The sequence below is a fragment of the Neurospora tetraspora genome (assembly GCF_033439725.1).
Source record: "Neurospora tetraspora strain CBS 560.94 chromosome Unknown B0H65scaffold_1, whole genome shotgun sequence".
NCBI classification, from domain to species: Eukaryota; Fungi; Ascomycota; class Sordariomycetes; order Sordariales; family Sordariaceae; genus Neurospora; species Neurospora tetraspora.
In genome coordinates, this window is record NW_026944383.1 from 6,135,248 (window position 1) to 6,161,763 (window position 26,516).

The following is a 26,516-nucleotide window of genomic DNA, read 5'->3' on the forward strand; positions in this document are numbered from 1 at the left end:
CTATTAGAGTGCTAAAGAAAGTATTAGCGCTAGAATTAATTATATTATAATAATTTTAACTATATTATTAACTATATTATTAATTGCCTTAATAATAGTGCGTTAGAAATCCTTTTAAATAATATTATAGGTACGAGCCTTCTATATACTCCCTTTCTATATACCTCCTCTCTTCCTTCCTTTCTAAGTATTTCGTTATATTATTTAGCGGGGCGGTTTATTATAAGAGAGTATATAACGGTTATTATATTAATTATAGTTAATAAGCATGGTAGTAGCGGGCGTAGCGGCTTAAGGCTAAGTAGGCTAAGCGGGTAGGCCTTAATTACTTTTAAGATTATATAGTTCGTAAATTTCCGGGTTTATAAGGTTTCGTCCTAATACTCTACGTATATAATTAGTAAGGTTTAGGTCGGGGATAGCCGCTTTTCATTGGCGGCTAGGTAGGGAAGTAAGGTTTTAAATTATATAGGCACGCCGTTTAGCCTTAGTTAGCCCTATGCCGCTGTTTAATTTCAATTATTAGTATATGTTTATATTCTCTATAATTAATATTAATGGAAGATTTATTTATAAGAATTATAATATAAAGTATTTATAAGGTAGGTTATATTGAATTGTGAATAACTTCTTATAATTAATATTTAGGCTCTAATGTAGATTTTTGAATTAATCATTATAAGTATAGTAATATTAATACTATATAAATTTGAGGATATATAGTGCCACCTATATAAAAAAAAAGGAAGTTACTTAATTAGACTTCTAAAGGGTAAAAGACTATATTTTTATATACTTTCAATACTAGATTATTAAATATCCCTACCCTTTTATATTTATATAAAACTATTTGCCGCGCTATTACATATTTAGATTTATATATTTCTTTTTAAGAGTGGTAAGCAGACTGTATATATTCGTATAATTAGTCCAAAAAGGAGAGATAGTTCTTAAGGAGGCGCTTAATAACCCTATATACAAACTCGATTCTATTGGTTGCTTTAATACTATAATTCTTAAGTTTCGATACTATATAATGACTATATTCGTCGATTTATAGTAAATAATATTTATAAAAGTAAATTAATAGAGTTATAATAAGAGGTTATTAATTAATAGTAAAAAAAGAGGCGGGCGAAAAAAGTATATTATTTATTATAAAGAAGGGAAGAGAAGGAAGGTTAATACTTACGAATTTATTATTTAAATTTATGGATTAGTAAATATTATACCCGTTTAAAATAATCTTTATCGTCAATATAAATTATTTACTTCTGGGCCGTTTAGAAGCCTTTATATAAATTTTAATAGAATCGACGGGTAGGGTTAAAAGTAAGTATTTTATAATTTCTTAGAGCGATGGCTTTAACTACTAATTTATTAATTACTTTACGAACTCTTTACCTATCATTAAATTATCAAGTAAAATCGGTAGCAGTAGCGGCGTTTTTAATTTCCTTTAGGTCGTTCTCTTTTAGGTCGTTATTAATATATTTGTTAGGTTTATTATCATTAACCGCGGCCGCTAGACCTCTATATAATAGAGGATTAGGATTGCGGCTATCTAAGTCTTAGGCAATTAATAGGAAACTTAATATATTAGTACCTAAAATTAACTCAATACTACTTAAATAAACCTATTTCTTCTTAATATAATAATTTATATTTTTTATAACGTACTAATTATATAATTAATATAGGACGTTTAAGTAGGCGGCGATAGCGGCCTTTTTGAATCCCTTACTAAAGTCGGTAATAAATATTGATAGGCTGGTAATATCGTAATTCTTTAAAGCTTCTTAAAGTAATTGAATTATTATTCAAAGTCTTCTTATTTCTCTCTACTCGAGAGATTGAAAGCTATATTAAAATTATACCTTAGGGTATCGATATTAATGATATTGAGGAGGGAAAGGTTGAAGTAATTAATTTATATAGAAAAAAAAGAGGTTAGTTATTAATATTAATGAAAAGACCCTAAATCCGTACAATTAAAGTTAATAGGGGTAATAATACATATTTTATATATATTATCTACTAGTAATATATAGGAACTTTTTCCTCTATACTTCAATATACTGATCGAAAGTCCAGAATATTCGTATAACCCTTTAATTAAGAAAGCGAAAATTATAATTAACGAAGTATTTAATACTGTAAAGGTTCTTATACCATTCTAGCAAATTAATAAATATCTTAGTCGATATATAAAGACTATATTTTATACGTCGAATATACTATTAATATTATAGGGCAAGGCGGCAGTTAGGGGGTAGGTAGGATATATGTAGTTGTATGAGAAGAGGAAGAAGGAGAAGTGTGCAGAGGTCTGGCAATATAGGGTAGGGCTAAGCTATGCTTAGAGCCAGACCTACACGTACATATATACGTAATATACTATTAGCCAATAGTAGTAATAGTATAGTACGAGGCTTGACTGCCTATGGCGGGAGCCGTGTATATGTAAGGTACAATTATAGGTAATCCTATAACAATTAAATATTTTAAACCTCTTAAAAAATAATAGGAATTTAAAGACTAGGTAATTCTATAACTAATTAATTATTAGTAATATTAGGAGAAGGGGTAGCATTTTTATCTTCGAAGGTACTACTTAAATAATAAGTAATTTAATAGGCCTTTATTCTAACGATACTAAATAATCTTTCCACAGTAATATTAACAGCCTCTTTATAATAGCGACGGATCTATTATTAATAAATAACGTTACTAGCGAGGTTAATAATATCGACGTTATAATTATAGCGGTTATTAATTTCTTTAACGAATTACTAATTGCTTTACTTTTTCCTCAATACGACTTTTACCTAGTATAAGTAGCTAAACCGCTTCGAAAGAATATTTCGAACGCCTTGCCTAATAACTGTATAGACGCGGCTATATATATAATAATAATTAATATATATAACGACCTCCTCCTCCCCTTTCTTCTTATTCTTTATATTGTTATATAATAATATTGTAAAATTTTGCTATATAGCGTAATTTTAAAGCGCATCGAACGTAGCAACTTTAATATCGTAACCCGAAGAAGTAAATAGAAGTTTCTATTTAGTAGCGTACTCGTAGCCCTTACTAGTAAGAGATAATAATTATATTCTTAATTGTTCGTAGGGGCGGCGGCGGATTAATAGCAATTGAATTTCAGTAAAGGGAATTGTATTTTGTTCGACAGTAATTACTCGAACCGGATTTGAAGGCATTTTATTAGTAATTTTATTTAAATCTCGTTAGTATTAATTATTTTAATCAGTTAGGCTAGAAGTTTAATTTACTTAGTCGAATACGTAATATATGGCGAGCGGGCGAGGTATATTAACAAATACTACAAGGTCGAGGATACTGTATGAAATAATAATAAAGATGATAAATAATCACTACAAATAATTGTTTAATATTAAGGTAAGGTTTTGCGATAATTTATTCAATTGTATAAGACTAACTATCGCTAATAGAGAGCGCGCAATGGTAGCGGCAGTTGGGCAGCGATGTGTACATTGTACGGTGTGTTGGGCTGGGCTGGGCGGCTGGGCGGGCGGCTGGGCTTACTCAGCGTTAAAAGTGGGTTTAGTCTATCCAGGGAGGGATTTGAGTCTATCCAGCCAGGGATTTCGTGGCATTTCGATTCAATTGCAGCGCAGCAGTCGCCAGCACCGTTCCAGTCACAGTGGAGTCTCGACAGCAGAGGTTGATTGCACATGAAAATGGCCAAGCCTGGAAATTGCAGCTGTGGAACCCCCTTTGCTCGCTTTGTCCTGCCAGCTGCCCAAGCCAGCGCCAACTCCAAGAAGAACTCGACCAGACCAGTACCTATTTCGTTTTTCGTTTTCAATTCCGTTGTGGAGAGGACGAGACAGGAGGAAACGGTGGAGTGCTGAAAGGATTGAGAAGGGATCTAAACCTTATACGGATTTGACGGGTGGTGTTTGGCTTGGGCAAGCTTTCAAAGTTCCATTCAATACATGATGCAGGGGGGAACAAAACCAGGGTAAACAATTGTACGTTTGATGAAGAAGCGCCGTGCTCCACCGTCTCCATAGCGTGATCGACGGAGGAGGAGCACGGGGATAGGGGGTCTAATTAAGCTACCAGACGCCAAGGGGTCTCCTGGCGCTAACGGCTTCTACATCATGATGCACGCTCATCGGCAGGTACCATTCTCACAATCAACGCCTTTCGCAAGGTCGTTGGAAAGGGGGAAATTGACCTGCAGAAAGCAAGAATGCCGGTACTTTCCTGCCAGGTATCGTTGGTTAAGCGGACGAGACCCTGGCCGGCACTGCGACCAATCAGAGGCGCCTTCTGCGAGAAAGGACTGCAGCAGAGCGCATGAGAAAATCACACATTAAGTATCATCCCTGTCGGGCTAAGTAGCTGCTAGCCAGGAAAACGCAGCTTGGAAAAAACGGACCAGTTTGGGTCATCCATGAGCCAGCACATCTCTCATCTCCGTCAAAGCAGGCATTCTTTCTTTTCGCACCAACCTCGCATAGCTGAGGCAGCTCAGGCAGCTCAGGCAGCTCTGACAGCTTCAGGTTGGGACTAGGGGCTTCTTGGCATCGACTGCCGGCCAGCTGCCGCTACACAAGAGCTTCATGTTCCGTTTCAGACCCTGCAGCAAGCAACGGAAGATGGGACGACGGGACGTTGTCCAGAAGAAGGGCGTTGTGGTGAGCAAGGGGGGGTGACGGGACGTGAAGGGGGAAGCAGTCGACCAGTCACAGGGCGGCTTTTGGCGAGCGCAGATCACCAGGAAGTCCTACCGCCGTTTTCTTTCCCACGAACGACGAGGGGGACGAGGGGACCTTGTAGGAGAGTGGAAGTGGAAGTGGAAGCGAGAACCTTGAAGCCAACCTCCCGGGGCTCTTGGTGTGGTCCTGACCTGGCAACACGGGACAGTCACAGCCAGACCGGTAGGGTAGGTTAGTACGCCCAGACTTTTGCCTGCTAGGGGAGCTGCTAGGCCAGGCCACTCATTGCCAGGGCTTCAATAAACTTAAGTACCCCAGGGGTCATCACGCGGTTTCCTCCTGCTTCCCTCCCCTTCTCTTTTCCCTCCCGCCATCACAACCTCTCCCTCCAGAGATTTTTTTGTGCTTCCCACACATCCACCACCTCGTGTCAGAGCAACGTCGCGTAATAATTCCCCCCAAGCGCACGCTCTCTGCCTTTTCTTGCTGTCTTTTCTTCAGTGATACCCAATACCCCTTTGTGTTTTTCTTCCTTTTTTCCAGATACCCATCCCTATTTTCACACTATTCAAAATGTCCGACGAACAGAAGAACGTTGAGCCCCCCCAGGAGACTCAGCCTGTCACCACTGCCGACGTCCCCGCCGAGATCAAGCCCCTCGAGGTTGTTCCCGTCACTGAGGCTCCCGTTGTTGTCGCCGACGCCGAGGCTGCGCCCGCTGCCGCCGCCACCACTGAGGCTACCGAGACCGAGGCCGCCCCCGCTGCTGCTGAGGAGGACAAGAAGGAGGAGGAAGTCAAGCCCGTCGAGGAGGGTCATCTTGAGCACAAGGGCCAGCCCGCCAACTTCCCCAAGTAGGACACCCACAGGAACGCGCGAGTGGAGGAATCATCAAGCTAACACCATCACTCCCAGGAACCTTCTCTTCTCCAAGAAGTTCTTCTGGTTCGGAAATGAGGCCGTTGATCTGAAGTCCATCAGCACCTTCAAGGCTGACAAGGCCGCTGATGTTGCGCACCACGTCACCGCCTGGGCCGCCGAGACCGGCAAGGGTCTCCTCTTCTTCAGCGAGAAGTCTGACAAGGCCGCTCCCCACGGCGCCATCCACCTCGTAAGGATACCTTGATCTATGCGCCGAGATCACTTCACATTTTGCTAACCGCTACTTTGCAGGCCGATGCTTCTGAGCCCGCCACCGACGGTGCTACCAAGTTCCATTTCACTGCCAAGGGCCACAAGCACGCTTTCAAGGCTTCCAACACCGCTGAGCGCGACAACTGGGTTAACCAGCTCAAGGCCAAGATCGCCGAGGCCAAGGAGCTCGCCAATACCGTTGTCGAGAGCGAGACCTACAAGAAGACTATTGAGACCCTCAAGCCTGCTGCTGTGAAGAAGGAGGAGGAGGCCCCCGAGGCCGCTGCCGCTGCTGAGCCCGCCACTGAGGCTGCCGCTGAGGCTCCTGCCACCGAGGAGACCCCTGCTGCCACTGAGGAGGTCGCTACTACTGAGCCCGTCGCTAAGGAGGAGGCCAAGGAGGAGGGTTCCAAGCGCCGCTCTGCTAGCCGCAAGCGCACTTCGATCTTCGGCAACCTTGGCTTTGGCAAGAAGGAGGAGAAGAAGCCCGTTACCGTTGAGGCTGTTCCCGAGCCCAAGGAGGGTGAGACCGAGGCTCCCGCTTCTGAGGCCGCCACCGAGGCCCCCGCCACTGAGGAGGTTGCTGCTGCCACCGAGGCCGCCACCGAGGCCCCCGCCACTGAGGAGGCTGCTGAGACCCCCGTCAGGCCCACCCCTGCCAAGCGCACCAGCCTTTTCGGCAACCTTTCCTTCGGCAAGAAGAAGGCTGCCTCTCCTGCGCCTGTCGCTACTGAGGAGGCCCCTGCTGCCACCACCGAGCCCGTCGCCGAGACCGCTCCTGTGATCCCTGCTGTTGACACCACCGAGCCCCTCTCCGCTGAGGTCAACTCTCCCGCGACTGTCCCCACTGAGACTGTCGAGGTCCCCGCTGCCACCAACGGCGAGTCTTCTCCCAAGAAGGAGGTCAAGAGCGACAAGCGCAAGAGCTCTCTTCCCTTCGCCTTTGGCAAGAAGGAGAAGGCCACCTCTGACGAGGAGATCGAGAAGCCCAAGTCTCCCTCTCCCTTCTCTCGTCTCCGTGATACGATCAAGGGCAAGGGCAAGGGCAAGGCCGAGAAGACTGAGAAGGCCGAGGAGAAGACCGAGGAGGCCATCCCCGAGACTGAGGTCGAGGCTGAGGCCGCCAAGGAGGAGGCTGCTCCTGCCACCACTGAGGAGGTTGCTCAGCCCGCTACCGAGACCGAGGCTACCCCCGCCGCCCCGGCTACCGAGGAGACTGAGGCTGAGAAGCCTGCCTCCTCCGTCCCTGTGACTGCTGCCGCCTAGACATCGGCACCGTCGGCGTCCGAAGGGCCGCTTCGAGTTCGATACACTAGGAAGGATTGACACGAGGACTCCCTCAAAATAATCCCTTAATAACTACAACACAAACAAAACAAATACCCTACCATACTAATTAATCGCTGCGGGTTTGGTCGGAATCGGGTCTGCATTTCGAGAGATACCCCTTTTGAGATTGGTTTCTTCTGATACCCTCATGGAAAGAACGAGTAAGAGAGAGAGAGAGAGAATAAGAGAGACAAACGGGCATGGAAAGCTTTGCACTCGCGAGAGATTTTTGTCCTTGGTTCCAGTTTAGCATCATCTGTGTCTGCCTTAGTTTCTTACAGTAGTGTCTTTATAGCCAATCAACCATACTACCATTATACCCAAGACCCCATGCTAAATTCGCCCGCCGGGCTATCGCTACTGCATGATCATAAGAACATTAAGACGTAGAATTTTCCTTCACTTTTGCGCTCACTTCTGCAAAGGCCCTATACCTCCAATCGTAACCATCTTGGTCACCTGGTATTCTCCGATACCATAGAGCGATCCTTCCCTTCCGAAACCACTCTCCTTAACACCGCCAAACGGACTCGCGGGATCCGAAATCAAGCCAGTGTTGATACCAACCATGCCAACCTCAAGGTGTTCAGCAACCCTGTGACAGCGCTGAATATCTCTAGAAAAGAAATAGCCTGCCAAGCCGACCTGGGTCGAGTTAGCCAGCTTGACCACCTCATCCTCCGTGTCAAAGGCGAACAAGCCAGCCACGGGTCCGAAAGTCTCCTCCGACGCCATGGCCATGTCGCGGGTCATACCCGTGATGACGGTCGGCTCGTAAAAGTTGGGGCCCAGCTTCTCGAGCTTGTGGCCGCCCACCACCACCTTGGCGCCCTTCTTCTCCGCGTCGCGGACGTGCTGCTCGACCTTGTCGATGGCGCGGTGGTGGATCAAGGGACCGTGCGTGACTCCTTCCTCGAACCCGTTGCCGACCCGGAAGTTGTTCTTGACATGCTCGGCAAACTTGGAAGCGAACTCGTCGTAGATGCCCCGTTGCACGTAGATGCGGTTGGCGCACACGCAGGTTTGACCGGAGGAGCGGAACTTGGAGGCGATGGCGCCCGTGACGGCCGCGTCCACGTCGGCGTCGTCGAAGACGATGAAGGGCGCGTTGCCGCCTAGTTCAAGAGAGAGCTTCTTGAGCGTGCCCGAGCACTGCTTCATCAGGAGCTTTCCGACGGGCGTGGAGCCCGTGAAGGAGATCTTGCGGACGACCGGGTCGGTGGTCAGCGTGCTGCCGACCTCGGGGGTGTTTTCCAGGGCGGTGATCACGTTCACGACACCGGGGGGGATGCCGGCGCGGTGGGCGAGCTCGGCGATGGCGAGTGACGTGAAGGGCGTCTCGCCGGGGGCTTTGCAGACGACCGTGCAGCCGACAGCCAGGGCGGGGCCGACCTTGCGCGTGATCATGGCGGCGGGGAAGTTCCAGGGCGTGATGAGGCCGCAGACGCCGACGGGCTCCTTGATGGTCCATACCCGGTTACCCGGGACAGAGGAGGGGATGGTGTCGCCGTAGATGCGGGGGGCTTCCTCGCTGAACCACTCGAAGAAGTTGGCGGCGTAGGTGACTTCGCCCTTGGCGTCCGCTACCGGCTTGCCGTTCTCCCAGGTGATGAGGGTGGTCAGGTCGTCGTGGTTTTCGACCATTAGGTCGTACCATTTCCGCAGAAGCTTGGAGCGCTCGCGGCCCGTCTTGTGGCGGAAGGTCTCGAAGGCGACTTCGGCGGCATCGATGGCTTTCTTGGTGTCTTGGGCGTCGAATTCGGGGCAGGTACCGATGAGCTTGCCTGTTGCTGGGTCTTTGTAGGTGGACAGCGGAGTTAGTTGTATGTATGTGATATGTGCATAACTGCAAAGCCACGGCATGGGAATGTAAGGGGAGACATACCATTGACTTCGAAGGTCTTGCCCGACTGGGCCTTTACCCATTCGCCATTGACATAGCAAACGTCCTTCTTGAAGAGTGATGGATCTTTGAGCTGTTCAGAAAGGGAGTTAGTAAAAGCGGTTGTTACCGAGTCTACCTATACGGACCTTGGGAGCCATGGTGGAGGCTAGTCGTGAGTATGAGTGTAGTACTAGTGGTAGGGATTTCGTCTGGAAGCGAGATCTGACGATGGCTGTGTTTCTGGAGGCGGAGAAAAGGGATCTTTGTAAGAAAGCCATCTTGTACGGCGACGGCGTTTCAACTGACTAGTGGTTTGTCTCCGGGGCCGCGGATGTCAATGCGAGGGGAAGCTCAGATGGCAGTTTGACGGGTGACGGAATGCCGGTAATATGCGGGGAAGAAGTTGGAGAAAGTCGAGACTATTATTTGGATTGGATGGATTGGATGGATGCGATGTCGGCTGATGCTGTTTGTCCTGTCGATGGTTCGCAGCAGCACCTTCTGCAAAGAGCTATGACGACCGCTAGTGGATAGCGCTCCTGCAGTGGAGTTAGTGGACTGTTTTCCCCAAACAATGCTAGCCTCGATGACGTCTGTACCTGGCCTTATCGGGCCACGATAAAGGTGGGAAAAGAGCTGGAGGCTATTACATAATATCGGCAGCCAACTTCCCTCGTCTCCTTCTCTTCTCCTCCCGAGTTCTCCGTGTCCTTCCGTGGAATGTTCGGCGTCCAATCCGAACGTACACCCCGGCTTCTCACAGACTCACAGAACTCTCTGATTCCGGAAAACTACCGGGACGAACCCCCGTGCGAGCGTACACAACCATATTCTCCTCACATGGATGTTGCTCAACAGATCCCCCGAGTCTTCAGCTAGGAGAAGACTCCCGGCTCTTGAGAAGCCATATAGACACACAAAACTTTGAGTTGAGGGTTTCTTCGATTCCTGGGGCGGAATGCCCAGAGCTCGAGTCTCAGCCACGGATATCTTTCAGTGCTCAGACCTCCCCAGAATCATCTCATCCCCTCGGCCAGTTCTCGAGATAACTTCAACATTCTCTCTGAAGGAACTGCAGAAGCCAAAAGGGGGTCAGCCTTGGCGGAACCGTCCATCCGTCGCTCACCCGGTGTCGATCACACTCAAAAAAAAAAGCTCCGAATCGAGGGATGCGGGGTAACAGACAAAGTCTTGTCCTCCCAAAGGTTGCACCCCGAGGCGAATCACACAGATTACACCACTGGAACCTCATAGTAGCTACTCAAGCTACTATCCGGATTGGCGAACAATATCTTCGTTCTAAGTTTCCCTCGTCAGCGGACGGACAAATATTGCGTCTCACAAGATCTCTTGGTCGGAGTCCTTCCACCAATCCAAACCGGCCCGGCTCGGGCAAATAATGGTCAAGAAAAGCCATGGGATCACGCCCAAAGGAAAATATTGACTAGACGAGATCGAAAGCAGGATCTCTATTTCTAAAATGCGATGTATACCTCCCGGTTCCCATCCATCGTGATCGAACACGTCCACCCTTTGCGGGGTTTGGTCATGTCGTACTGCTGATCGCCTCATTCAGGCTCAAAAACATAGCCAACCGTATACTCCCAAACACCCTCGCATCTCATAGTACACGAGCATGCAACCCGGGCCTACTACCTTTCAGTTTTCGTCTATCGACGGGGGTTCCCCGTTACGGCATATTGCAAGTCCGAGTGGCATTATAGGATTCGCAGCTGCCATTGACACCGAGATGGACTACGTACTTGATCTGTCGTGGTGAGCAGGAGAAAGACAAGGAACGAAAATCCAGCATGGGCCAGCTTCATCTAAATACCATGCCAGCGCCGGTCGGCGAACCAAAATGAAGTTATTGTCTCGGAAACATAGACGCAGCAACCTTCCTCTGACCGACGCCGACATAATCTAGCCCCTTACAGTTAACAATCATGAGGCGAATCCTGAGCCTCATTGCCTATGCTTCCGTTCCAACAGTAATTAATGCCGTGCAGATATCCGTCGACGAGACTGGGCCCAGCAACCCGGTCTTTGACGGGTATGTGAGCTACAGCATCGAGTTTTCTAGCTTCCCCGACTTTGCAGGTAAGACTCCTTGGACGATCGCCGAATCTGACAGCTTCTGAAACGCGCTTTGCTTGCTTGCAGGGAACAACTCTCGTCCAAACACCTTCTCCGAGAATCTTCTGGACAACCTGGGCAACATCATTGGTACCAAGCCGTACATCCGCATCGGCGGCAATACGCAGGACTACGCCCTGTACAATGCCTCGCTGCCCTATGCTCTGAATGGCACGATCGATCCCAAGCGTTCCCCCGATTACCCAACCACCATCTTCATTGGTCCCTCGTTCTTCGAATCTTACAATACCTTCAAGAACTCTAAGTTCATTCATGGCTTCAATCTAGGCCTAGGCGGCAACCGGACATCCGGCTGGCAGACGCTTCTGGATACGGTCCCACTCGCCTGCAAGGCCTTGAGCGGCGGGAAGCTGTTCGCGTGGACATATGGTAACGAGCCGGATCTATTCTCTACTTCTTCCCAGGGTCCCGTGAGACCGCCCAGTTGGAACGAGGCAGAGTACGTCGACCAATGGCTAAACGGCACGAGAAAGATCCATGAGCTACTCGAGAAGAACTGTCCAGACCTGGCCAAAAATGGTACCTACGGGTATATTGCACCTGCATTTGCCGGCGTGGGCAACAAGTTGAAGGCACCGAAAGCGTGGGGCGAAGGACTCAACGAGGACAAGAACATCAAGCTGTTTGATACGCACAAGTAAGTTCGTGGAACTGTCAAGAGTATGTTGACCTTTCTAACGACTTCGGTGATAGTTACATCAGTGGCGCAACCTCCCCAGGGGTTACCCTCCAAGGGACTCTGATGAACCATTCCATAACCAAGGGTTCGGTTGATGCCCACATTGTAGAGTACAACCAGGTTAAGGCCATTGATCCTGCAGCTCCGCCGCTCATTTTTGGCGAGACCAACTCGCTATACAACCAGGGTCGACCAGGGCTCTCAAACACCTTTGGCGCGGCTCTCTGGGGTGTGGACTTCAACTTGTATTCCGCCAGTGTTGGGTTCAAGAGGGTACACATGCACATGGGTACTGATTACCGGGTACGTTTTTCTATCTACCCTTTCCCACGCCTTTCATTTTCTGACGCTACCTACCTACCCTTACCCATTTCCTTCTGCCTTCCGTTCTCTCCAAAAATCCCCCCCTCCCCTTTTCTCCGCGTCCGGACCACTAAATTAACTCTAACCCTCATCCCATCCAGTACGCCTCCTGGCAACCCATAGCCACCACCAAAGCCACCATCGGCACCAAAGCCCCTTACTACGGCAACATAGCCGTAGCTTCCTTCCTCGCCCCCCCTCCCTCCTCCTCCTCCTACTCCCCCACCTCCCCTCTTGCAACCGTCAAACACATCCCCATCCCCTCTACCCCATTCCTCTCCGCCTACGCAGCCTACCACTCCACCACCCTCACCCGCCTCATCTTCCTCAACCTCCAATCCTACAACACCACCGCCTCCGGCGAAGGTCTCGTTCCCTTGCCTCCTTCCTCCCTGACTCCTCGTCCAACAGTGACGTTTAACTTCACATTACCCGCCGCTTATCTCCTGAAGGATGGAGGAAAAGAAAAGCAGGTGGTGGTGAAGAGATTGATGGCTAACGGGAGCGATGCCATCACGGGAATCACGTGGGATGGATGGAGCTATAATTGGGAACTGGACGAGGGGAGACCGGTTAGGTTGGCGAATGTGACGAGGAGGAGCGAGAATGAGAGGGCGTGGGTGGGCGAGGGAGTGAGTGATGGCGGGAAGGTGGGGTTGGGGGTGGCGGTTGAAGCGGGGAGTGCGGCTTTGGTTGAGTTTGTTTAGTTATGGGGGTTTGTGAGGTTACTTCTTTTTTTCCTTGAAAGAGGGGAGGGAGGTGGTATGTGGATGTTTTGAAGAGGTGGTAAGTGATCGAAGTGTTATCACGAGTAACAAAGACCAAGCAGAGAAGGTATGTAAGGTAGTCAGTCAACAATTGAGACATGTTATTTTGTTTAACTTCCATTGGTTTGCTTCCTTGAGCATTCATGGCGGACAGGCACACCATTAATATGATGCAATCCAGTTCCAGTCCTTCCCGTGGTATATAAGATATGTACAAAGTGAAAAAGAAAAGAAAAAAGAGGAAGAGGTTCCAGTGATGATGGATGGATAGATGTGTAGAGAAATGATGGTATCATGTAGCTGGAGAGACAAAAAGATCCAGCTTCCTTCCCTCCGCGTTGTAAATACCTGTGCTGCCCTGTCCCGTGGTGTTGTTGGGGGACTCCATCCATCCTATAAGATGGCCGGTTGACGATGTCTCCTTGGGTGTGCCCTTAGCTCTGAGCTGGACATCTTGAACTCTTCCTAGGTTCCGCGAGATTCGTTTGCCGACATCCTCGCGAATCTTTCCACAGCTGTGAAAAACTTCATGGCAGTAACCGCCATCCACGCGTCATTCCCTCCATCCATCCCCATCCAAAAATTAAACATGTAAGTCTCATTTCCCGCGCCCTCGCTTTTCACAGTCGCGCGCCATCATCATGACTTCCGCCAACCCACAGCAGCACATCTCCTCAACCGCACCTCAAAGGCAACCTCCGATCCAACGCATGAAAAGCCTGCGTCCTGGGCGTAAACAGCGGCGGCTCCACGCCCCCACCGTAACCACCACCACCACCGTGACCACCGCCCATTGCCCCCGACATGTGCACCGCCCTCGGGCTCGTAGGAGGCTGCTGCGTGGGTTGCATCTCCCACTCCTTGTTTCCGTAGTAACCCGTACTTGGGCTACCGCCGCTCATGATGCCGATGCCGCCGTGAAGAGCGGTGACGTTGACGACTGGCTGCTTGCCCTTGGGCTTGCTTTCTTGCTCGTCGTCATAGTCTTCGTCGTCGTCGTACATGTCGAGCATCTTGTTGGGCCACATGGACCAGATGGAGAGGATGAAGTTTGCTAGGTAGACGACTCTGTTTTCGGGGTTATGTCAGCAACATATTTCATCCTGGGGAACTGGGAAAGAAAGGATGGTGGTGGTGATGGGGGAAAAAAACATACAGCAAATAAATGGTAGCACCAAAAGCGCCCTTGGCAATCTGGCAGTTCCCCTCGGCGTTGAACGGCCTCGCGACCGAGCACGACTTGGCAATGTACCAGGCCACAGGGCTGGGGTGCTCGGGGTCGGCGTAATCGGGGCCGGCCTGGCCGTAGACGGAGACGGTGTAGAGCACCGTGAGGCCGAGGCTGACGATCAGGCCGAGGACGGGGTAGTAGAATTTCATGATGATCATGATCATCTTGACGAGCAAGATGAAGAGGGAGACGACGGAGATGGCGACGTTGAAATTTGTTAATCTGTGTGTGGTTGTTGCCCGTGTTAGTTGATACATGTCCAAGTCCAAAACCTCTTGACGATGATGGCGGCAACTCACAGCTGTGACCATACAAACGGAACTTTAGGTAGAGGTTGGTAGTTGGCGTATGCGTAGAGGATCATGTCTGGTGATGAGTTCCATCCCATGAGATGGCCGATCTCCCAGAATTGTGTGCGGAAGGCGTCTGGTTGCTGGACGCCGAAGAGGACGAGGACGGCGACGATGCCGAGCAGCTCGAAAACCATGCCATAGTAGAGTGGCCGCCTTACTCGCCATGGCCGTCGGAGGAGTCTGTATCCCTTTGCCGCCATTTTGGAAATGTGTTGATGTTGTGTTTTTGCAAGCCGAAAAGATGATGTCCTTCCCAAGCACAGTGGATCGTCTGATATGCGATCTTCCTTTGATGGTCAACCCTTCTTCCGCCTGATGTTGATATTCGTAGGTAGGTGTCGTCGTTGTCGCCTTATCTATTATTCGTTCGCGGGCGTTTATCGTCCTTTGTATATGTATCCGATATTGCTGAACTACCAGCAACTTCCCAAGCGGCTCACATCGAATGCCCAAAGATGTCGTCGTCGTTTTCTCGAATCCTTCAAACCACCCCTACGACAGTTGACAGCTGAATTTCTGAAGAGGCGATTATTTGGGTAAGGGGCCGTAAAAGCTAAAAACCAAAAGAGAGGCTGACGAAGTACCTTTGGGAGGGAACGGGAAAGGATTTAAGAGATAAGACAAGCAAACCAAGACCCTGGAGAGGGCGGCCCTCATGATTGCTCGCAGAAGGCCATCCTCTCTTCCCGCGGCCGCAGACCAACCGACCCGTCGAACCAATGTGCTTGGCTGCCTCGATGAGGATAGCAGAAGCTCAGTGTTACCCTTGTCCGCCCCCAAAAGAGCTCTGGCAAAAATCTCTTGAGCCAATGCCAGACAGGCTGATGGGCTGCATGGCCCCAGGTCAATCACGCCAACGGCCCAATCGGAGGCCGTGGTTGAATGGCACTGGCGGCGTGTAAGCGCCCGCCATCCCCTCTGGTGCTCCAATCCCGCGCGGCACAGAGCACGAGGACCTTGGTTCACGGTTGGACTGATGGAATCGAGGGCGAGTTTGCGAGTGGTGAAGTGCGATTCTGGCGGACTCCTGCGTGCAACCGAACGACCCCGTTGCTGTTGCTGACACACCCACCTGCTTGTTTGGTGCGAGCTTATTGCTTTTGATAGTCAAAGCGGGATCATCACCATCATCGCCATTCAGCCCCAAGGGCAAAGTGCATCAGGAAGGGGAACACAAAAGATGCCATCTGCAGTTCTGCACCCACGATTCAAGACACTGGTGCTGTTAAAAATGTCAAACTGTCAATCTAAGTGATGCAGGGTGTTTTTATTCTTGGCTTACATATTGCAACATGACCATAGTCAAAGGATGATGATGATCACCAACCATACAACAGTGTTTTGCCTAAAGGCTTCTGGACTCGATAGACGCCCTGAAGCTCTCATCACGGCACGCTCGTGCAATATTTCCAGAATGTCGGGAGATGATCTCTTGACACAACGGCAGGTGGAAAGGGGTAGTTCAACTATTGAACAGAAGCCGCCAGTGTAGGCGCTCTCCTATGTACCATCAGCAGGGTCATCACCTCATGGCAGCGATAGGTCTAACTCCAACGGTTTTGGCCCGGCACTTGCCATCAATCCATCACCGTCTCATAAGGCGTTACGAAGAGCCGGGCGGCCATCAACGTTCCATCGTGGTTTCGAGCATTTTGCCCGAATCAGATGGCCGAGAGAGAGTCAAGAGAGCCCCAACACACAGAGAAAAGTCATCGGTTGCACGCTAGGTATCCGTCCTCGTCGGCAATCGGCCATCAGCTGCCATCGACTGCGAACCGTACCTATCTCGATTGGCCGGCAAGCTAGATGCTAGTCTAGTGCATCGAAGGTGATGATGGGGGCAACGAGATCAGTGAGGGTGACGAAAAGAGGATCAATTGACATTTGACAGTCCCCTGCTCGCCGCCCCGGCCTGTCACTGTCGCTGTCACTGTCACTGTCACCACTCACCATCGCCCCGCTGTCCGCAAGCCTCACGAGAAATGGAACTGGAAGCCAAAATGACGGGTAGACAGAACTCGCCAATCACAATTCACCCACATGGACTGCCAGCCGCCAAGACCTTACCAAGGACTGACACACAGCTTGGCCCCTTGGTCAGTGCTCAAGGCGCTCTTCAGTCTCCGTCCAAAACGGCCCGAGCCCCGGCGCGATCGACCGCGAGTAGATGACGAGGCGGACAAGATTCCACTTTTGCGGATCCGAGTTCAGCCGGTGAGGGTTGCCGTCCTGTGGACCTCTAGTTCGGCAGTTGAACCGGGTTGAGCCTACCGAGGTGTGTCGAATGGACGAGGGTTAGGGCTCGGGACGGCATTCTGATTTCTGGTCAGAAATGCCATCGGAGCTCACCGTACACCGATCACCGTCCCACCGCGCATGCTGCCGCCGGTCCGCCGTCTGTCTCGTGACCGAAGCTGGCCGTGGGCCCGTCATGCAACGACACCCGACGCCGCGAATGGAAGCTTGGGGCCTGGATGGGCTTGCTATCCAATGCACAGTCAATCCTTCATAATGTCAAGGTATCATTGTCGTTGAGAAGATCCAGCACGCCGTGCACGCGACGAAAGGGCTCTGCGAATGGCATCCTTCTTTCGGCAACAGAACCCGAGCCCTCAATTGCAGCCGCGCGTTGTTCGTCGACGGGCTCTGTACCACTGTTTTGTGATTTGGTGCTGCCATCGGAAAATACCATGGTCATCGACCGTATGGTGCTCAGTAGCTGCTGAGCATGCGTCCGATTTTATACTTGTGATAGCACACACACAAAGTGTGCCAGCGAAAATATCGCCGGTTGCCGTGGCTAACTGCCATTGACTGCATGGTGACCTGTTGCCGTGAGGTCTCATGGCCAAACAACCATGTCGGTGGCTTCGAAAAAGATGCACGTCCAACGGTCCAGAGTATTCGAATTCATCCTTCGACATGCCGCTCTTTACATAACAAAGATGCTCAGATCTGAATCTTCTGAGCACCATCGATAATTACCCTAATACCACCTACCACTTGAGCCGCGCTAAAGACGTCCGCTGGTTGCATCAGCGCACTTCATCGACGATTCCAAGCAGGCCCTCGTGGGTTTTCTAGTGACACGTTAGCAATCCCACATCTCCGGAGTGCATTCCGTTCGGTGCCCGAGAATTTCAGGCCCAAGATCGGCGGTCCGGTCGTGGAGTCTTTGCATGCTTGCACCGACGCTTTGCATGCTCGCCCCGAAAATATTGAAATTTTCAACCTCTTCCAGATCGGTTGGGATGTCGGCGGTCGGATGAGTTGCCGAACTGGTTGCTGCCCGCCATTATACCCGAGGGATCACGCACCCAAAGGGGGAAAGAAATGGGCCCTTCCAGAACGCGAGATCGGCGGGGCCCGGGCATCAATCGCAGGCTGGCAGGCACAACCGCACAATTGTACTGAGTGACTGAGGGGGCTCTATACGTAATTTTGGTATTGTAACAAAGTCTTGGAACGGAGAGCCTTTGAGCCTCTGTTGTCGACGTCGACAAGGGCCAAGGGGTCAGGCAGTGTCAGGGCAAGTCGGAAAACCGGCTCACCGGTGAGAAGGTGACATCGACTGGCAATCATGGCTGGAAAAGCAATAGCTTCCATTGTCAGCGGTAGATGACCAATCCATCTCTCTCTGTCGTCCTGCACACCGCAACCCTGAATCTCGATCGGTTTGGTAAGAACATGGGAGTCGTGATGGAGAGAGTTTGGAGGATTGACAGTCCCTAGCGGAGGCCGGCAGAGGTAGGGCGACGTTGATTGGGAGTGTGTACACTATGGACAGAGCAGATCTGCCCTGGAAGCAGCAGTCCAGCACGGATCTCGCAGTGGTGTTTTTGCGCCCCCTGACCGACAGCCTCAAAAGTTGCGCGCCTAGTGTACGTATGGGTTTGACCCGGAAATGACTGCTTGAGGTGGGTATCGATAATTCGGTATCATGCCCGCCTAAAGGGTTTTGAAGTTCGTTGTTACAAGCAAGTCGTCTCAAACGCGCCGTTTGCCAAAGATGAGAGCACTGTACATGTGACGTGCCGCAACGCCTGCGCGAAGTGCACAGCATATTCCGTATTGCGAGCCGATATTGCTGCCGTGCAGCTGTGGTTCACTCAGTTTGAGGTGCGCCTGTTTTATTCGGGATGTGTCAGGTTGCGGCGGCGGCGGGTCTTTCGCGATGTTTTTTTTTTCCTTCTTCCTTCAATTTGTCTTCCATGCTCCTTGCACAAAAAAAGTCATGGATTTCCGTAGCAAGTGATGACAAAAGAGTGATGATGAGGGCACATTGGCTGGCTTCTGTCATGGTCGCGGAATGAATGCATTGCCGTATCGAGGTACGTACAGACGAGGTATGGCTGCAGTCAAATTACACAAGACGGAGAAACCTTGGGCTCTGGACCTCCATCGACCGCCGCCATCCCTGCTTGGCTGTCGCTGCTTGGCTTGTTGTGGCTCCCGTCTCTTCGCCCTTTCCCCGTGGAGACTCGCCGGTCGCCAATCACCAGTGTGATTTCAAGGCAAGAACGGGGGGGACGACTTTGCTGGACTCTGCCCAAGCATTCTCTGTCAGCTGTCTGGCTGCCGAAGCGGCCATCAACCTTGTACCTTCCAAGTCCCGATCGTGATCTGTCCCGTCTACTGACAGTAGGCGCAGACGCACCCAAGACGTGATACGATACCGCACGACGGTTGACGTTTCCGCGTGACAGCATCCCGTACTGTATCCAGGAGCCCTCTTGCAGCACACGACATCAGGTCGAACGGTATCGGTACCTTACAGGACCTTAGCTTACCTTTCGGTCCGTGCCCAGTTCGCGCCTCTGTATGGAACGCAGCGGCGAGACATTGGCAGAGACGTTCATCCAAAACTCAAACCGCCTTCCGCGACACACACACACACACTCACACACACCGGTCTCGCTCCTACCTACCTAACCACATCCGACCCGACCTCTGCCGTCTGCCACTGGCATCCTGCTACGCCGGGGCATGCCTTGAGGTTCCATCCATCATCCTACGTACCTACTTACCTCACTCTCTCATCTCACTCTCTCCATTCTTGACACCCTCTTTCTCTTTCGGTCCTAGGTCCTCGTGCCTGGTCCGTCTCTGTCAGTTCCGTCGTCTGCCCCCCCTTCGTGTGCGAGGTGACGCCCGACTGTGGACGTGGACGTGGACTCCCAGCTCGGAATTACGGTGATACCTACCGTGACCTCTACCTACTACACAAATCTACACGCACTCCATACTCCATACGTTACCTTACGCCTCTCTCACTAGCTGCGAGACGGATCCCCTCGTTACCTTACCTATCCCTTTTTTTATTGCTGCCCCTCGCCTGCTAGCATTGAAGCATTGGGGTCTTTGGAAAGCGGACACTCTCATTCCCCCGAGTGCGCCAGCGAGACCACGTGAGTAGGAGAGTCAAGATCTAAACCTCGGGTCTGCCTTCTCATCTCTCCCGGTGGACAGCGTGAACTCTCGTCGGTCCATAATCACAGCGAAGAGATCCGTCAGAGAGACTGTAAAGACGGAGACACATCCGACCAACAAAGACGAAACAACCTGGAAAAGTGTGCCAAGACAGGGAACCCAAGACTCTCAGCTCTCTCTGTGTCTCTCGCTTCAGGCCTTTCCTTGGTCATCCTAATAACCTGCCTAGAGTAAGACCTGAAGTTAGCAAAAAGCCGCAAGTGGTAGCTTCAATCGACAGCTAGTACCTGAGATTGGGCTGAGAGTTGGTGGTTGTTGATACGCAAGAGAGATATTGGACGCCCGACGCACTACCATACGTGCCAAACCACGACGGGAAGGGGGAAAATACCATAAAAGCGGTTGATCACCTGCTCCCAAACCCGACCTGGCAGGCCCAAGACGACAAGCATAGCCCTCCATCAGAGTGAGGCAAGAGGTTCTATATCCGAGCTCCCACATCCCAGTTCCCAGCTCCAAGCTCCAGCTCAGTCTTGCTCCACCTCAACTCCCAGCTACCATTCCTCGTTGGGATCCAACAAGGGAGCCAAACCAGCATAGCACTCCTCAGACCAAGCAACACGTACATACCTCATATCTCCATATTTCCGCTGCCCTCTTCGGCTCCCGCACAGGCTCCACGTCTTCAGCCTTCGCCAACCCCGGAATTTTGACGAATTTGCGCCGCTTCCATTCCATGGCCCCAGTCCTGGGTTTCTCAACCTATTGCATGAGCTTCTCTTGTGCCCATCCGTCACCCAACGCCCACGACTGCCCTCAGCCATAGACTTGGTACCAAAGGCGATCTCGGCTGCGATTCCCGTCTGTCCTTCGCGCAAGGCAGTAAGGTTTGGTTCGGCCCGCCTCTGTGCCGTAAGCGCCGCTTTGAATTAGCGGGGAGACTCCTCTTCCTCACCGACCCCCTTCATGACTCTGCAAGATACGACCAAGTCCCGAACTTCCGCCGAGGACGTTATCAATCTGGGTGCAGACCTCCCCAAAGCTTCTGCCTTTGGTATCACGACGACGGTTTCTGGAGACCCCCCTCAATCGTTGACCAACCTCCCTCCGGCTTCTGGTCGCTCCGTCCCGGTTACTCATCTCAACCATTTCCAGGCAAAAGACTGGACAAAAACTCACCACCTCTCAGGCCTAACTGCTGGGACTCAGGACGGAAGACTCCCAGGCGTCTGGGCGCCGAATAGCGGGCGGTATGGTCCGATAGCCAACAAGGCGCCTCACGAACATCTTGGTGCTCTCTCGATTCCACCTATCTCGGGGCACTTTGGCCACCCGCAGCCGTTAGCAACACCACCCTTCGAAGTTGGACCAGGAGGCGCGTAGCTTACACTAGGAAAAAGGATCACCGCCGAGGATAAACAAGAGTTGCGACCGCTCGATATCCCCTCGAAAAAAACGCGTTTAGTGGCACCCGGCAGTGTTCACCTACCAGCCTTACCACACACCCCCGACGAACTCGTTTCCCACTCGCCCGGGGTCTCGTCTCCTCTTTTCTTCTCACACCGAGCAAAACAACAACATCCGACTCCCCGCATGCATAGCTTCTTCGCAAACGGCATTGCCGCTTCCATCATGAGTAGCGTTCAAGAAACGCAGGACGGGGTTACGACCCTGCGCCTTCCGAAGGGTCATGTCACCACTACCACGGCGCAGGGTTCAAACAGGTCTTCCAGCACACCAGGAAGCTGGACTTCATCAGAATCCCTAGATGCCACAATGCGCAGTCCGGATGGCAGGCCTCTCGCAATAGTCGCGCCGGCGCTCCAGGCGATACCTGCCACTGAACTCCTGGACCAAGATCCCAGGCCGGTATTTATCGTCGACCTTGGAAACCCTTTGAATGCCAGCTCGGGCTTGTTGCATATCGTGTATGCTAACCCTTCCCTCAAAGCCTCAACTAGTGTTTTGGAACTCCTGAATGGGGACACGGCAGACGCAGAAGCAGATAGTTTCGATTTCGCCCATTTCAAGCTTTGGGTGATAAATTCCGAGGCAAACACCGAGTCGATCGATTTGGCTCTGACATGCATAACGTTTGGCGGGATCAATTGGACGTGTTCGACTCTCAGAAAGCGGTTCCGAGTTGTTACTGGACACAGCAACATCGTCTCCGAGACACCAACGACGCCGAGCCCCGTAGCACAGATGCCCCCAGTACTGAGCCGGAGAGCACGCGGCTCAGTATCAGCCCGCGAACTTTCGCCCGAGCGTGGAGATGCTGTTGATTATTTTGGCCCGATGGAGGAAGTCGGCTCGCCGCGCCCAAGGTCATACTCGGAGCCTAGGAGCCCTTCGAGGACAATCATCGACACCTCCCTGGCAGGTCTGAACGAATTGCCCATGGTTCTCCCCATGTCACAGGTTTATACGACTTTCGACTGGACCCGAATTCCCGTCGACGACCCAAATCTTGGCCCTCATCACCGCTTCGCACGCTCTGTTGACTGGGCTTCTACGCCCTTGGGGCCTGTGGAGGAGTGGCCGGCGGATTTGCGCATCATGTCAAATATGATCATGGGCAGCCCCCATCCGGCAGCGCTGTATTGGGGCGAGGAGTTTGTCGCCATCTACAACGAAGCCTACATTGCGCTTGCCGGGAAGAAACATCCGCAATTGATGGGCGCCAAGTATAAAGAAGCGTGGCCAGAAATTTGGGATGAGGTCGGACCAATCTTCGATGCCGCATGGAATGATGGAAGCGCGACGATGAGGCACGATGACGGGTTGTTCATAATACGGCATGGATTCTTGGAGGAAACCTTTTTCAACTGGGCTGTTATCCCCTTGGTCGGCGGTGACGGTACGGTTGTCGCACTTTACAACCCGGCCTTCGATAACACCCGGCGGAAGATCAACGAGAGGCGGATGCTGACCCTTCGCGAGGTGGGAGTACAGACGTCGGAGGCTCGCGACGTGAAAGGCTTCTGGGGTCTGCTTGTGCAGGGTCTGGAGTACAATGGACTCGATGTGCCCTTTGCCCTCATCTATTCGGTTGCGGAGGATTCCGAGAGCGAGGCTGCGTCTATCAACTCTGGCAGTGTCACGAATCCACCCCAGATCATACTGGAGGGCTCCGTCGGTGTTCCCAAGGGACATCCCACTGCTATTCAATCGATTGATTTGCGGACTAGCGATGAGGGTTTTGCGCCATATATGAGAGACTCCATGGCACACCCAACCAATCCCATTATTCTGAGCGAAAGCGATGGCAGCCTACCCCACGAGTTGATCGAAGGTTTTGACTGGAGAGGATTTGGTGACCCCTGTCGGACTATTGTTGTCTTCCCCGTCCATCCTACGACGGCTGGAGACATGGTTGTTGGATTCATCGTGCTTGGTGTTAACCCCCGACGACAGTACGATGAGGATTACAAGCTATTTGTCAACCTGCTCTCCCGCCAACTTGCGACATCCATGGCGTCTGTGGTCTTGTTCGAGGAGGAGATCAAGCGAGGCCAGCGGGCTGCACGCTTGGCTGCTCTGGATAAGCAGCAGCTTTCAATGCAGCTTCATCTTCGAACCCAAGAGGCTGTTGAGAGTGAGTATCGCTTTGCGCGCATGGCAGAACTTGGCCCGGTCGGTTTGTTCATCGCCGATAGTCATGGACGTATCAACTACTGTAACGAGATGTGGTGGAGGATCTCTGGGCATGAGCGGAGCGCAAGCACCCTCGACGCTTGGATGCAGAGCATAAGGGACGAAGATCGCGAAGGTGTTGTGAATGTCTGGCGTCATTTGGTCGAGGAGAAGGTACCGGTGACTTACGAGTTTCGATTCAATGGTACGCGGAAAATTGTCGATGGCCACACCGTTGATACATGGGCTCTGATGAGCGCGTACCCCGAACGAGACGAAACCGGTGAACTCAAGAGCATCTTCGGATGTATAACCGATATCTCGCAGCAAAAGTGGGCCGAGGACTTCCAGAAACGAAGACGCGATGAGGCTGTTGAACTCAAACGCCAACAAGAAAACTTCATCGACATCACCAGCCATGAAATGCGAAATCCCCTCAGTGCCATTCTTCAGTGTGCCGACGAAATTGCCTCGGGACTTAACAAGTTCCGGCAAGAGGACCCGGCGTTCCGAGGGCCCGACACTTTGGAGACGCTGGTTGATAGCTGCCTGGAAGCTGCCAACACCATTTCCCTCTGCGCTAGCCACCAGAAGCGAATCGTCGACGACATTCTGACCCTCTCGAAACTCGACTCGCAACTCTTGCTTGTGACACCGGTCGATGTTCAGCCAGTCCAGGTTGTGGAGGAAGTTTTGAAAATGTTCGAAGCCGAACTCAACTCCAATGACATCAAAGGTCATTTCCAGATCGAGCAGTCCTATCGCAATCTCGAAATCGACTGGGTGAAGTTGGACCCATCACGCCTGAAACAGGTTCTCATCAACCTCATGACCAACGCCATCAAGTTCACCCAGGGCCGACCGACACGGGCAATTACCATCAACTTGGGTGCCTCAAAGGATGTGTCATCGGCCGGGCTTTCGTACTTCCCACCACGGCATCCAGACCAAGAGGACCTTACGGACGACGCAGAGTGGGCTACCGGCGAGAAGATTAACCTGCACTTGGCAGTTTCAGACACCGGACCGGGTCTTGATGAGAATGAGAAGAAGATCCTCTTCCAGCGATTTTCCCAGACCAGCCCCCGAACGCACGTCCAATACGGCGGCTCTGGGCTAGGACTCTTCATCTGCCGGATACTAACCGAGTTGCAAGGCGGCCAGATTGGAGTCTATTCCGAGAAGGGCGAGGGAAGCACATTTGCTTTCTATGTCAAGAGTCGTAAAGCGGAGAACCCGCAGCCGGTTCCGACTGTTGTCGACAACTCGATGTCCATACAGCCACTTCAGATGCGTGTCAACCCCCTAACACAGGCTCAGATCAGCCACCGGTCATCAGGATCAGCCGCATTCTCTCTGCTCGGACACGGCCGGTCACATCCGCCACCTACCAGAACACAATCCGCTCCCGCCCTCACGGACGTCACCCAGACAAGATCCCTTGACGTCCTCATTGTCGAAGATAATTTGGTGAACCAGAGAGTCTTGCAGCGTCAATTGCAATTGTCGGGTAATAACACGTTCGTGGCCAACCATGGCGGAGAGGCATTGGTGGAGTTGAGAAAGTCTCGCTTCTGGAATGAGGAGATCGCTGCGACGGACGATGCTGCATCAGCTCTCCCGAGGAGCAACAAGAAGGCCGCAAGCGATGGCGGAACCGATGGCGCGCCTGATGGTGAAGAAAACAACAAGAACATATCTGTCATCCTCATGGACCTCGAGATGCCGGTCATGGACGGAATGAGCTGCACTCGCGAAATTCGTCGTCTAGAAAATGCGGGCGTCATTACGCGGCATATTCCCATTATTGCCGTCACTGCGTACGCACGGCCTGAGCAGGTCGAAAGTGCCAGGGCCGCTGGTGTGGTAAGTCTTTTTTTTTCTCTCTCCGCTGATCAGCTTTTTTTTTCCGGGAAAAAGGAAAGAGCGAAGAATGTCTGCTGACCGAATTTTTTTCTGTGTAGGATGACGTCATTTCTAAACCGTTCAGACTACCCGAGTTGATACCCAAGATCGAAGAGTTGGTTCTCAAATACGATGGAGAGCCATAGTGATGGGCGAACGGATCGGGAACTAGGTTGCTGCTGCGAAGCTTCAGTTTGACGGCTCATTGAGTCCAATCATCTCCAGCTTCACTCCATCACTACCACAAGCACAAGGCAATGGAACTCATTCAGCAGAGTTCTATGCTCAGAGTCATTGCGATGGTTGTTCGTTCTTGCGTCTCGGCTGCTATCTGGAGACAAGGTATTCCCAGTACCGCAAGTCTCCGTACCGTACGGTTGACCCAGAACGAGCACGCCTAGGAAATGTAGCGTGCACGACTACTAGGTCGATGCCCGGGGATAAAGATCTCCGAGGGATATACAGAGCACACGAGTACCAAGAGAGGAAGTGTCAGGAAGTCATTGGTAGGAAAGGGCGGGATGCAAGAAAGCACGCCAAGTTGTGTGTAATGGGGTTTCGAAGAAGGTTAAACAAATCGGTAGCAACAAGGAGGACTTCGTTGGAATTGTGTGTTATCGTGCTTGCTAGTCACCAGCTGGTACTGGCAGAAGGAAGGAACGAAGGGTGAAAATGGGTGGATGAGCGTGCTTGCGGTTCGGTTGCGAGATGCGTTGTGTGGAAACTGGAAAGCAGATGCAAGGAAGCAGGGAACAAAGTATTTTGGATCTTGCATAAGCAGAAATTTATATACCATACCATTCATCGGCATGCATATTATGCGCCAGTAGCCCATTGAAATTCACTCCTGGCTCATCTCTTTCCGTTCGCGTTGCTTTCTTGTCTTTGTCTTCGCAAGCTCTTTTTTGCGTTGTACCTTTTTGGGAGTAAAGGTG

At 51.2% G+C, this 26,516-nt stretch overlaps 5 protein-coding genes across 5 annotated transcripts; 3 read left to right on the forward strand and 2 right to left on the reverse strand.

The window, feature by feature from the left end:
* Nucleotides 1–5,285: 5,285 nt before the first annotated feature.
* Nucleotides 5,286–7,112, forward strand: B0H65DRAFT_414610 (pleckstrin domain-containing protein; the record flags this gene model as incomplete). The annotated part of the gene is made up of 4 exons (XM_062823924.1): nt 5,286–5,566; nt 5,628–5,823; nt 5,886–6,350; nt 6,456–7,112. 4 exons carry the CDS (start codon nt 5,286–5,288, stop codon nt 7,110–7,112), a joined length of 1,599 nt encoding a protein of 532 aa, XP_062687039.1.
* Nucleotides 7,113–7,494: 382 nt separating this feature from the next.
* Nucleotides 7,495–9,691, reverse strand: B0H65DRAFT_536284 (Aldehyde/histidinol dehydrogenase). The gene is made up of 3 exons (XM_062829040.1): nt 9,207–9,691; nt 9,061–9,151; nt 7,495–8,971 (listed from the first exon to the last, which is right to left on the reverse strand). Exons 1-3 carry the CDS (start codon nt 9,336–9,338, stop codon nt 7,587–7,589), a joined length of 1,608 nt encoding a protein of 535 aa, XP_062687040.1. The 5' UTR covers nt 9,339–9,691; the 3' UTR covers nt 7,495–7,586.
* A 1,128-nt stretch (nt 9,692–10,819) lies between these two features.
* B0H65DRAFT_54548 (uncharacterized protein) lies at nt 10,820–13,051 on the forward strand. The gene is made up of 4 exons (XM_062829381.1): nt 10,820–11,160; nt 11,224–11,854; nt 11,911–12,199; nt 12,361–13,051. The coding sequence occupies exons 1-4, from the start codon at nt 11,007–11,009 to the stop codon at nt 12,964–12,966; spliced, it is 1,680 nt and encodes a 559-aa protein (XP_062687041.1). The 5' UTR covers nt 10,820–11,006; the 3' UTR covers nt 12,967–13,051.
* Nucleotides 13,052–13,444: 393 nt separating this feature from the next.
* Nucleotides 13,445–15,151, reverse strand: B0H65DRAFT_54580 (uncharacterized protein). Its single transcript, XM_062829406.1, has 3 exons — nt 14,557–15,151; nt 14,183–14,479; nt 13,445–14,094 (listed from the first exon to the last, which is right to left on the reverse strand). The coding sequence occupies exons 1-3, from the start codon at nt 14,808–14,810 to the stop codon at nt 13,701–13,703; spliced, it is 945 nt and encodes a 314-aa protein (XP_062687042.1). The 5' UTR covers nt 14,811–15,151; the 3' UTR covers nt 13,445–13,700.
* Nucleotides 15,152–20,774: 5,623 nt separating this feature from the next.
* On the forward strand, nt 20,775–25,938 carry B0H65DRAFT_54817 (putative histidine kinase group protein). The gene is made up of 3 exons (XM_062829561.1): nt 20,775–21,380; nt 21,441–25,542; nt 25,641–25,938. Exons 1-3 carry the CDS (start codon nt 21,007–21,009, stop codon nt 25,725–25,727), a joined length of 4,563 nt encoding a protein of 1,520 aa, XP_062687043.1. The 5' UTR covers nt 20,775–21,006; the 3' UTR covers nt 25,728–25,938.
* Nucleotides 25,939–26,516: the final 578 nt, after the last annotated feature.